The sequence below is a fragment of the Echinops telfairi genome, unplaced genomic scaffold (genome assembly GCF_000313985.2).
Source record: "Echinops telfairi isolate 266 unplaced genomic scaffold, ASM31398v2 ScPeMD7_18;HRSCAF=68, whole genome shotgun sequence".
NCBI classification, from domain to species: Eukaryota; Metazoa; Chordata; class Mammalia; order Afrosoricida; family Tenrecidae; genus Echinops; species Echinops telfairi.
In genome coordinates this window covers 59,946,479-59,959,852 of record NW_022103915.1, presented here as the reverse complement: position 1 = coordinate 59,959,852, position 13,374 = coordinate 59,946,479, and the positions used below count along the sequence as shown (strand labels likewise).

General features: G+C 34.6%; 1 protein-coding gene across 1 annotated transcript in view; it reads right to left on the bottom strand.

Moving 5' to 3' along the window:
- Positions 1-13,374, bottom strand: part of MDGA2 (MAM domain containing glycosylphosphatidylinositol anchor 2) — a 1,014,104-nt gene that overhangs the window by 352,250 nt on the left and 648,480 nt on the right. The window contains exon 5 of the mRNA XM_004698562.3: positions 5,710-5,842. Coding sequence (XP_004698619.1) covers positions 5,710-5,842 — 133 coding nt within the window. The remainder of the gene's footprint in view (positions 1-5,709; positions 5,843-13,374) is intronic.

Sequence of the window (13,374 nt, the reverse complement as noted above, 5' to 3'; positions counted from 1 at the left end):
CGCTTGTTATCTTCAAGCCTTTAAGATCCCAGATGCTCTTATCTTTTAATAGCCAAGCACCATCAGTTCTCTTCACCACATTTGTTTATGCACCCATTTTGTCTTCAGCATCATGTGAGGGAGGTGAGTATCATACAATGCCACCAACCAATCTTGCACTGAGGTAAAATTTAAGTAGAGGCTCAAAGTCCATCTTATTTCTTAGTATATTTATATATATAATATATATGTGCGTATATATATATATATATATCATAAGTGAGAGAGGAGAACAATACACCAATCTTTATACACACACACACACATATATATATACATATATAATTTTTACTTTCTTGTTCTTTCCTCTTTTCTTTTCTATCTCAAATACCTTTTTCCCACAACACAAATAATGACTATGTATGTGGTCTTCTCCAGATGGAATACACAGAAATCACATTGACTACATATATGGGAAGTGAAGATGGAAAAGCTCAATACCAGTAGCTAAAACTAGGGAAAGAGCCAACTGTGGAACAAACCATCAATTGCTCAAATTAAGTTCAGGTTGAAATTGAAGACATTTTTCCAAAGCCCACCAGAGTCAAAATATTACCTTGAGTATACACTACCTGAATTTTCAGAGCATCTCAAGGACAAATTTGACACACTGACCATTAATGACAGAAGACCTGATGAGCTGAGAGATGACATTAAGAACACCGTATGTGGGGAAAAAACCAAAAGGTCACTAAAGACAGGAAAGAAATAAAAGATCAGTGTGGATGTCAGAAGAGTCTCCAAAACTTGCTCTTAATCTTAGAGTACCAAAGGCAAAGGGTAAAATTATGAAGTCAAAGACCTGAACAGAACATTTCAAAGGGAAACTCTAAAAGACAAGGTATTATAATCAAATGTGCAAAAACCTAGAGTTAGAAAACCCAAAAGGAGGCTTTCGGTTTTGGCATATCTTTTAAAAAAAGAAAGAAAAAAGAAAAAATTCAAGCTTTGAGTTGCATTATTGAAAGATTCAGTGGGCAAAATATTAAACGATGCAGGAAGTATCAAAAGAAGATGTAGAGAATATGCAGAGTCACTGTACCAAAAATAAGTGGTGGACATCCCACCATTTGGGGAGGTAGCAATGTGGATAATTTCTAATGATACTGAAGGAAGAGGTTCAAGCTGCACTGAAAGCATTGGCTAGAAACAAGGAATTGAATGCATACCAACTGAATGCTTCAATGAGTTATGAAGCACTCACGTGTCTGTGCCAGGAAGCGTGGAAAACAGATGCTTGTCCAACTGACTGAAAGAAATTCATATTTGTACCTGCTTCAAAGAAAGGTGACTCAGGAGAATGCTCAAATTATAGAACAATATCATTAATATCACATGCAAGTAAAATTTTGCCGGATACAATCCAACAGTGGCTGCAGCAGTATACTGACAGGGAGCTGCAGGATGTTCAGGCTGGATCTAAAAGAGGATAATGTGGAACACAGATAACAACGTCGATGTCAGATGGATCTTGGTTGAAAGCAGAAAATACCAGCTAGATGTTTACGTGTATTTTATTGACTATCCCAAGGCATTTGCCCGTGTGACTGATAGTCAACTACAGATATTGTTGGAGATAATGGGAATTTCAGAACATTGTATTGTGCTCATGTGAAACCTGTTCATGGATCTAGAGATAGCTATGTGAACAGAAAAAGGGAATGATAGAGCATGATTTATAATCAGGAAAGGTGTATATCAGAGTTGTATCCTCTCACCATACTTATTCAATCTGTATGCTCAACCAATAATCAAAGAAACTGGCATATATGAAGAAGAACAAGGCATCAGGATTGGAAGAAAGTTTAACAACCTGTGATATGCAGATGATACAACCTTGCTTGCTGAAAATGAGGAGAATTTGAAGCACTTGCTGATGGTCGACTGTAGCCTTCAGTATGCATTACAACTCAATGTAAAGAAAATCATATCCTCACAACTGGGCAATAGGTAATATCATAATAAAATGAGACAAGATTGAAATTGACAAATGTTTCTTCTCGCTTGGATCCACAATCAATGTTCAGGGAAGCAGCAATCAAGAGATCAAATGAGGCATTGCATTGGGTAAATCTTTAAAGTGCTGAAAAAGAAGTATGCTTTTTAGAGGTAAGAACGGTGAGACTTTGTCTCATTTATTCTGGACATGTTAGGAAATAATGGTCCCTATAGAAGGGCATCATGCTTGGTAAAGTAGAGGGGCAGTGCATAAAGAGGAAGGCTTTAACAAAGTGGTCGTAGGAATGAGCTCAAATAGACCAAGTGTAAGGATGGTGCAGGACTGGTCAATGTTGTCAGATGAATCTTGGTTGAAGGCAAAGAATACTGGAAAGTCGGTTGTTCTATGATCGTTCATAAGAGATCATCAGCTATTTTTTGATGTGCCCCTAGATGAAATCAGGAAGCCAGCCTTTGAGTCAGTTGTCAAGTACTTAAATATTTGTGCCATTTAGAGACTATGTGTGATTACCAGGATGATAAAAACAAATATTGTTTATTCTAAGATCACATTTATTATTCAATTACTTGAATTATATTTTTAAAAATTTTCCAAGGTAAGTTAACACTTCATAAACATTGGTTTACAAGGAAGTTTGTCAACTACATTACAGACTGTATCATAGAATATATTCCCCTAGATAATATGTAAGATTTCGTTGATACTGTGCAAACCAAGAGTTAAAATTAGGAGCAATGTAACTATGTACTTAGATATGTGAATGAGTGAGAATATTATTTAGCAACTAACTCTCATACTAATATTAAAAGATCAATCGCACACCCTAAACTTACTTGTATTCATTTTATCAATCTGTTTGCATGAAGATGCTCAGGTTTAATGTATTCCTCCTGTACTTTGAGAGGTACCTCAATGACCCTCTATTTTAAATGCACAAACTTTTCCAACACGGAGAACAAGGAGATGAGGGAAGTGCTGAGGCAAACTAGGCTTGCATAAGAAAAGCACCAAGCATATGACATACCTACTTATAGCATTTGAAGAGTCAATCAAGATACTAACATATTTTTAAACTTAATTCATTACCATAAGGCAAGTGAGAGTTTTGTAATGTGTCTCAATATAAAGTGTTCATATCATGATTTGTAGTGGAGACCAATATATGATTTTGTTTGTTTAGTCTATGTATACAAGGGCAAAATGAAAATACCCACTGACATCAAATCGAAAGAGTCAATAGCAACCCCTTATATGGTTTCCAAGGCTGTAAATCTTTAAAAAAAAGTTTTAAGGCTGTAAATCTTACAGGAGCAGAGAGCCTCATCTTTTCCCCTCTGAGTGTCTGGTGGGTTTGAACTGCTGCCTTTGTTGCAGATAGCAACCCAGTGCTTAACCTCTGAAGAATAGGCTAAAAAGCTTAAATATTAAACAATCCATGTTTATTTACAGTACTTTGGGCCCTCCAGAGAATAGGTAGTTAAGTTTCTACGTTCTGGCTAACATTAAAAGTCATCTCAGAAGTAAGTAAAGCTTTTAAAGTAAAGCTTTAAAAGACTTAGGGGATTGTAAGGACTCTTACCTGTTTTGGTAATCTTCTTCTTTAGACTCTGTTTTTGTATTTATTTCTAATAAAATACCCTGGCTAAGGTTTAATATAATTTTATCCAGTTTTAATAAATAAAATATGTGGTTAGATTTCTAGTTAAAATAAATCTGAAACACTGAGATAAATCTTATCCTCACCCCCTTATAAGTTGTAGGACAGGGGGAATAATAAACCCTTGTATTTCTGCAGCATAAAAATATTAAATACAATTTTTGTATTAAAAATATTTTAGTGTATGTTTATTTAGTTAGGTTATGACCAACCCAGTAGGTACATTTTAATCTCTTTTGGTTAACTTTGCATTTGTCAGATGATAGAAAAAAGACATAATAAAGAAACATTAGCCTGCTTCACTCCCATTACTAAAGATAAACAGAGATAATAAATATAAAAAATGTTAAAAATTAATAAAGCAGTTACATACAAAGTTGTAAAATAAGTAATAATGCATCCACTATTTTGTTCTTTATTCCTTGAAATTCCACTGCAATGCCTTTAACCATTCCCATAGGATGTACTTCCCTTATATTTAAAATTTTTCTGTGTGAATAATTTGTATTTTAAATATATATTAAAGCAACTAGTAAAAACAAAGTTAGTTATAATGCTTCATAATGTTTCCTGAAAGGTAAAGCAACATAATTACACCCAGTTCTTACAATATCTCTTATTTTTATTCCTCAATATTCCATTTCCTTTAAAAAAATAGATAAGATTATTATTTTGTGAGTTTTAAGACAACAAAGGCTATGTATACTTCTTTACTTCAACACCATTTCTTTTAAGTCTTTTCATGTTTAGTCATAAAGTTAAATTTTTTTCCCTCAAAGGATTTTTGATGTTTCCCCTATTGACCGTTATATGGTGTATAATAGAGACATTTTGTAGTTTAAAGTACTTTATTTATTAGTAAATATCCCTATACTTATCACTGCTGACAGGTAATAGGAGTGGGCTTCCTGAAATCTCTGATGAATAGGTGATGAATCAATACAAGGTCATTTCAAAATTTTAGCAACTGTTGAGCATATCAATCAATAGAGTAGCACACACACACACACGTTTTGTCCTAAATTCCAATAAAGGTTTAGTTTTAGTCATTTTACCAAATGAGCTAATTGAAGTTGCTGGCCATTTCTTTCTTGGAAGAATTAATTGTGTGAATAATTGCAGTGTGCAGTTCCACATTTTTTATGTATTTCCAATCATTTAATCTTTCTTAAATGTTCTGGGGTTTTGAGGAAACACAGTTACAGATAAATGAAGCAACTTGCTCACTGCATTCTGAGAGCTGACAGACGCAGGGACACCAATGCTTAAACACCAAAGTTTTCATGGGAAACAAACCATTAAAGGATTCTTTAGTTTGCAATAGTTAATTAAAAGGAAAACATTACATTGACTTCCACTTAAGATTAGTTTCTCAAAAGCAGTTAAAATTCTCATTTATTAAGGTGATTCTATATATACAGCAATATTAAAGACAGCTGTTCCAATACATTTTTCTCCTCTATCTCTGTCTCCACTAAGCCCACGTTTTGTTTTTCATTTAGCAATTTCTTCTTAATTTGTTTTGAGTTCTTATGAGGTCTATATTAATAACACAAGATGGCTTAATTTAAGCTGCAGTCTCTTGCTGATGTTTTGACATTTTCTACAAAAACTTTCCTAAAAACACCTACTTGAAATTACTAATTAGTTTTCTTTACTAGAAATAGAATAAAAGACAGGTTCATTTGTTTGGCTTTGGCATCACAGGACACATTGAGTACTCAGAGCATGACTCTTTATATGAATAGTCTCTAACACTTCTCGGAAATCTGTGTAAATAGGATAAAGGTTAGCTAGTGACATTTGTAAGTACAATATATTAAGGACATACAATTACGTATGCTATATATAGAAACATATGACATGGGATTTAATACACTTAATTTTTTCTAAATGTTTGCCAGCAGTTTTTCCAGTGATTCCAATTTCTTTTAGTAAAAAATGGTCTCATTCCTATGTAAACTATAGAAATCATTTGATTTATGAGGCAATTAGAGAGGTTTTTTAAACACTTATTATGGCTCACAGGCATATATCATAAATAGATACATACCTGTTTTATTTGAAAGTCTAAAAGACACCATCTTATCAGGAATATTACACACATTCCTCACTGAAGCAATGCAGCTGTAATTAGCATAGTCCTGAGGTCGGAGGTTCTTTAGTTTTAAGATCTTCGTTTCACCCTGAAAATGTAGAAAAGGTCATTTAAAAATAGAAAAAATAACTAGGATTAATGTATGAATTGAGATATTATGTTATTATCATACATGGCAGATTGCTTTAATTTTTAAGAAAAATATCTTAAATCCTCCCAAAATGACATTTTTAAGAAATGCTATAATGTGCTTAGAGATAAAATATTTAAGACAATATTTAACAGAGTATAATGAAAATTCAGAATGTTTTGTTTGCAGACTAGCTTTCTAGGGAGAAAAAAAATATTTTTGATGGTATGCTAATTGCTATGCAATGATCAGAAAAGCATACTTAAGAATGGAGTTTATGCAAGAAGCACTGCAATCTACTTCAATACGTAATGGTATTAAAAAAACCCAACATTTTACAGAACCAACCTATTAATGAACAGGATTGGTAGAATATATATAATGAAGTAAATCTAATGATAGACAATTAAATTTAAATACATGGAGTGTGTACATATAAAGCAACGATAGATGCCTGATCTAAAATGGAGTGACAGAAGCATTAATGACTTCTTTATGTTATTAATATGCCTGTTCTTTTATGCCCAATCATTCAAGGTCAAGGTCTCTCAGGTAAACATACAAATTTGCAGTTAGGACCACATTAGGGAAATGACTAGAATAGTTACATTTTTTTTAAGCCAGACACCATGGAAAACCATTAGATCCAAATTGTTCAGAGTAAAAACAAGAAAAAAAAATCAATGATAAAAGATGACAACAAGAAAAAAAAATCTTGCTCCTCAATTCAAAGCAGTTCCCTGGGGTTTCTTTATCTTCTGAAGTCATTGACGCATCTTCTGAAAATAGTTAAATCCCTTCATGATGGTGATGGTAAAATCAATGTCTTGATGTCTACTATTTGGTATAACAGTTTAAAGAATTCCCTCCACCTCTCCACTCCCCAAATTTAGAACAATGTGAAGCCTTTCTTTCTTTTTTTAGATCATTTTATTGGGGGCTCTTACAACTCTTGTTACTATCCATACATCAATTGTATCTGACATATTAGTCCATATATTCCATCATTCTTTTCTAGACATTTACTTTACATTGAGCCCTTGGGATCAGCTCCTCTTTTTTCTTCCCCCACCACAACCCTTGTTGCCAGATTATAGATTATTAATTATTTTCAAATCTCACATTGACTGCCATCTCCCTTCCCCTCAGGTTTCTGTTGTTCTTCCCCCTGGATGGGGATGTGTGGTTATGTGCCATTCATTGTGATTGATAGGCCCCTTTCTTCCCAGCTCTCTCCCCCTTCTCCGTACTCTTTTGGTATCTCTATTCCATTCCTGTTCCTGGGTTCCATGTGTCGTGAGTTTTATCTCTCGACATACCTATACCTATAGACATGCGCCAATATAGTCTAGAGTGGGAAGCGGCACTGGGGTCATGATAATGGGGGGTGAGGAGGCCTCAAGGGATATAGGTATATTGCATGATCCATTGGTGCTCTACTGCACCCTGATTGACTCATCCCTCCCTGTGACCCCTCTGTGGGGGGATGTTCCATTGTCCAAAGAGAGCCTTTCTTAATGCTAATGCTTAAGAATGTGGCTGCTCGTCTGACGGTCTGGTTTGAACTCAGAGGAACTCTATGGGAGAAAGACCTGCTGCTCTATTCCAGTACAGATGACAATCTGTAAAGATCTATGGAGCATTCCTACTCTGTCATATGGGGTAGTTATTAGTTAAAATTAACTTGAATCTTCGCAATGACTACATTAATGTAAATTGCAATAGTTTCATACAGTATGCAGAAAAGTTAAGATACTTGTCACTGATATTAAGATAATTTTGATTCACAGCAACACAATAAAACAGAATAGAAGTGCCCTTGTGGGTTTCTGCGACTAAATATTTACAGAAATAGAAAGTCTCATTTTTTTCTTGCTGAACAGCTAATAAGTTTGAACTGCTCACCTTGTGATTATCACTTCAGGGGAGATGCCACTACACCACCAGTCTCCTTTAAGCTACTCAACTACATAATATACACAATCGCTGCCCAGACATAAGTATATTGCTTTTGCATTTATATTACCATGCACTTAATCAAAATAAATGTGTCAATGTTTCCCTAATTCAAATTATTTTTCTTCACTGTCAAATTTCAGTCTAAAATCCGTCACATCTTTAGCATTTTCCTCGACAGGATAAACAAACACTTTGCCCTTTATATCTTTGGATTTTGCAAAGCCATTTTATTTACACAAACAAATGATAATAGACCCTCATAGATTTATACTATCTCTATGTAATTCTAAAACTTAATATTTAAGACATATTTTCAATGCATTTTAAAATTATTAAACATAGTAGGATACCTATATTCTTTGTATAGAATACCTAGCAAAGCTTGATAATTTAGAAATTACAAAATGAAAAAAAATTAGAACCGATTGACAAATATGTATATTTTAGATTATCCCTCTGAGTACATGTTTTCATTCATATTCCTTTGCTTTTTTTCCTCCTTTTGAAAAGTTTTATTGGCATGTAATTCACATACCATACAATTCTATAGTTCAATCACATCAAGAGTTGTGCAAACCTTAATCAAACTTCATTTTTGTACTTATTGCTATTAGCTCCTCATTTCCCTCCGTTTTCCCCTACCATGCTCTCAAGAATATATTAATCCAATTACTATCTCTATAGATTTAGCTATCCTGGACTTCATAAACACAAAAAAAAACATTAAAAAAACTAACAACAATACAAAAGTAAAAACCTCAATTGAAAAGAAAGCAGAAAATATTAAACACTGGAACAAATTTAAATGGATCATAATGGGGATCAAATAATAGGGTGTTAAAATTTAACCTTATCATTTAATTAGTGTCAAACCTTGAGATTCGGTTTCACCCACAATGCAACTTTATATAATTTCTTGGTGTGATCTTATTCCTGCTAATGAATTTGTACTAACATTCTATTTGCTAGCCTCTATCTCTACATCCTTAACCTCTAATTTTTTCCCTTAAGTATCAGATGCCTATACTAGATTTTCACTTCCATTTTGGTCTCTCACAGATACTCAATACTTAGCATGTCCTAAATCAAAATTCAAATTATGATTCTACATCTAAAGTTCCTTCTTTAATAACAGGAATCTTCAACTTCCCACATAGCTCCTCATTCATCAAAACCCAATCACCTCGATCTTGTTGCTGCTGTTAGTGTTGGTGGTTACCATTGAGTTGGTTGTGATTCATGGGACCCTAAATAAAGCAGAACAAAACATCACTTGGTCCTGGACCATCGTAACAATTCTTATATTTGAGCCCATTGTTGCAGCCACTGTGTCAATCTATCCCCTGGAGGGACCTCCTCTGTTTTATTGCCTCTCTACGTGACCAAGGACCATGTCCTTCTGCAGACTGCTTTCTCCTGACAAGACGTCCAAAGTAAGGGAGACGGTCCTTCCTTCTAAGAGGCATATGGCTGTGCTCTTCACCGTCAAGGACACTTACAGTATGTATCTTTGCCAGCCCCGTAACTCAAATGCAGGGATTCTTTTGTGTTCCACCTTATTCAATGTCCAAATTCCACAAGCATACGAAGCAACAGAAAATATTACAACGTAGTTGAAGTTCATGTTAGCCCTCAAAGTGGCACCCTTACTCTTCACCCTCAGTCTAAAGGGATCTTGTGCAGCAGATTGCAAGCAGCACTTTAAAGAAACCTTGTGCAGTCATCTGATCTCTTGACCGCTGCTTCTTCTCAATGTTCTCCATAGTTGGTTATGAGCCACAAAGTTGAATGTCTTTGCATAATCGATCAAACATATGTAAACATCTTGGTCCTTTTATAGATCCTTTTTATAGGTCTTTTATAGATCATTTTATTGACTATAAATATATTCAACCAATCAATTTTTTAAGCAATGATTTCAACCCTGCATCCTGCTGAAAAAATTCTGATTAGGCTTAGTAATTTTAATGATATAAACAAACAAATCAATACATAATATAAGCAGAGACGTTTTATGATATATAATTTGAAAATTCCATCTTGCATAAATCATATAAATTTCTATTATCGTTACAAATAAAGAGAAAATTATTAAGATAGCTGTCAACCCTATGATCTATATTTTTCTTGACACCCCAGTCCTAGACATTATGCACAAGGCTGGTTCCTCATTTCGCTATTCCTAATCAATACAATCCAATTCTTTGGTTTGCAACATTTCTTGTCTTATAAGCCTTTCCTTACTTTCTAAAGTAAGAGGAATCCTAATTCTGTGAAATCTGTTTGTGCATCTTCAAACAGTTTAACAATTATCATTATTTTGATAATGATTTGTTTTTGCAAGACTTTTCCCCTTACCAACAACCATAGAAAGGGTAGAATTTTTATCCACACTGCTGCCAATATTATATTTCAAAGATTAAGCACAGAACCTAGCACCACAGAGGCTTGCTTTAATAATACTTTTTTTCATTAAAGGTAGTATAGATACTTTTCTTCCCCTATCCAGGGCTTTACTTGATTCATATTTATTTCTACAGAAGTTATTACCTGTTAGGCACTTGCTATGAACTCAATAGATGTTATATAAATGAAATGTAACCAAAGAGCATATGCACTTAGAGAAAATTGTGCAACTATAATTCAGATACTCAATAGATAATTTATGTACATAATAAAAAAGATCTATTTATTTCATAATAATTTATCCAGATGCTACTTTTGGTGTTAGTAAATTTTCACTGAAGGCAAATGTCAGAATGAGGCAATAATTGAGTCTGAGAATAAGAAGTAAAATATAAATCAAAATGTACAGAAATCTAGATGCACATGATATACATATAAGTCACCAAGTCACTAAGCAGCCTTTGTTTTTTTAAAGTTGGTATTGAATAGATTTCAACTTATGGCAACCTCACTTACAGAGCAGAAATGTGTTCCACAGAGTTTCCAACTTCTGATTTTTCTAAAGTAGATTATCGGGCATTTTATTGAAGATGGCCCTATGTGGGCTTGGAGTTTTAACTTTTCAGTTAGCAGTGCAGCATGTTAACTGTTTGTGCATTTATTGTTGTTAGGTTCAGACTCAAGGCTACCATATGTACAACACAATGATACTGTTGTCCAGTCCTGTGCCATTCTCAAAATTGTTATGATTAAGCCCATTGTTGCAGGCACTTATGGATTCTTTTTTTTTTGCCTTGTACACTTTTTAAAAAAAATCATTTTATTGGGGGCTCATACAACTCTTATCACAATCCATACATAGATCTATTGTGTCAAGCACATTTGTGCATCTGTTGCCATCATAATTCTTAAAATATTTGCTTTCTACTTGAGTCCTTGGAATCAGCTCCTCGTTTTTTCCTTCCTTTCCTGCTCCCCGCTCCCTCATGAACCCTCGATAATTTATGAATTATTATTATTTTGTCATATCTTACATTGTCCGATGTCTGTCTTCATCCACTTTTCTGTTGTTCATCCCCCAGGGAGGAAGTTATATGTCGATCCTTGTAATTGATTCTCCCTTTCCACCCCACTTTCCCTCCACCCTCCCGCTATTGCCACTCTCACCACTGGTCCTGAAGGGATCATCTGTCCTGGATTCCCTGTGTTCCCAGTTCCTATCTGTACCAGTGTACATCCTCTGATCTAGTCAGATTTTTAAGGTAGAATTGGGGGAGGAAGGGGAGGAAGCATTTAGGAACTAAAGGAAAGTTGTATGTTTCATTGTTGCTGACTGGCTCGTCACCTCTCTGCGACCCTTCTGTAAGGGGATGTCCAGTTGCCACAGATGGGTCTTGGGTCCCCAATCTGTACTCCCCTCACTCACAATGATTTGATTTTTTGTCCTTTGATGCCTTATACCTCATCCCATCAACACCTCATGATCGCACAGGCTGGTGTCCTTCTTCCATGTGGGCTCTGTTGCTTCTCAGCTAGATGGCCGCTTGTTTACCTTCAAGCCTTTAAGACCCCAGACGCTATATCTTTTGATAGCCGGGCACCATCAGCTTACTTCACCACTTTTGCTTATGCACACATTGCTGATTCTTATCATTGAGGGTATTCCTCTTTCTTGATGAACCTCTGTTTTACCAAACATGGTGTCCTTTTCCAGGTACTGTTCTCTCTTGACAATATGTCCAAGATATGTGAGATAATGTCTTCCCATCCTTGATTCTAAGGAGCATTCTGGATGTACTTCTTTTGAGACAGACTTGCTTGTTCTGGCAGTCCATGGTACCATCTATATTTTTCACCAACAGTATCATTCAAGTGCATCAATTCCTCTGCAGTTTTCCTTATTCATTGTTCAACTTTCACATGCATTTGCTCCATGCTCACTGCCATTGAGTTAATTCCAACCCCTAGCGTGCATGCAACACAGGGTAGAACTGCCCCTAGGGGCTTCTAGGACTGTTAACTTTTATGAGTGAAGAAAGCATCCTCTTTTTCCTGCTGAGCTGAGCAGCTGGTGACTTCCAACTGCTGGTAGTTTCTAACCATTGACCTGTAGTTAGCAGCCTAATGTCGCCAGGTCCCAGAACCATATAAAGTGATTGAAAACACCAAGGCTTGGTCAGGCACACCTTACTCTTCAGAGTGATGCCTTTGCTCTTTAACAAAAAGAGGTTCTGTTGAGGAGATATTCCAATGCAATATATAGTGTACTTTCTTGACTATTCTTTCCATTAATATTAATTGTGGGTCTAAGTAAAATTTGCAATTATTTATAACCATAGAGACATGTATGTGCATGTATGTGTATATATATTATATGTATAATTACTCAGGAAAGAAAACCTCTAATATTTTTTCAAAGTTTATCACAGATAGCCAGCAATCTAAAGAATATCATAGAGTGATAATCATTCTTAAATACATTCAAAATATGAACAATTCCATTTAAATAAATGTGTAATGGTAAAATTTTTTATTCACATAGAATTAATTATATTGTCAGTCCTTGTGTTTCTGTTTTCACTTAAAAATTATTTTTAATCTATATTTTTTCATTTTCAAAAATCCACTGAAACCATACCTAAAATTATCATTAATGATGCTCATTTGTTACAATTCAATAGGTCTTCTTTTTCTATGCTTTCATTCGTCTGTTTAATATTTTAAATTACTTTTGGAATTTGACAGTCCCTCATGTGTTGATAATTAATTACAAGTTGAATGATTATTCATTTCATCTTGAAAGTTCACTTTCTATCTTCTGAATATATTTACGTTATATGCATTTTAAAAGAATGTGTTATTAATGAAAATTAACCCATTATCACAGTTTCAATTTCACTTAGTATCTACAGCAAACTTCAAAGCCAAATAATAATAATAACACTTGTAAAGCTTGCAAATGTTAGCGATTGCATCTTTGCACTTGAATCTGTTTTTCTTTAAATCTCATAACTTACCCTGCTTTTCTCATTTTCTTTGTCTACAATTTGGGGATTCACTGATTGATTCCTACATTGCCTCTTGGGAGAAAGATGAGGCTTTGTACTCCTGAAAAGAGTTACAGC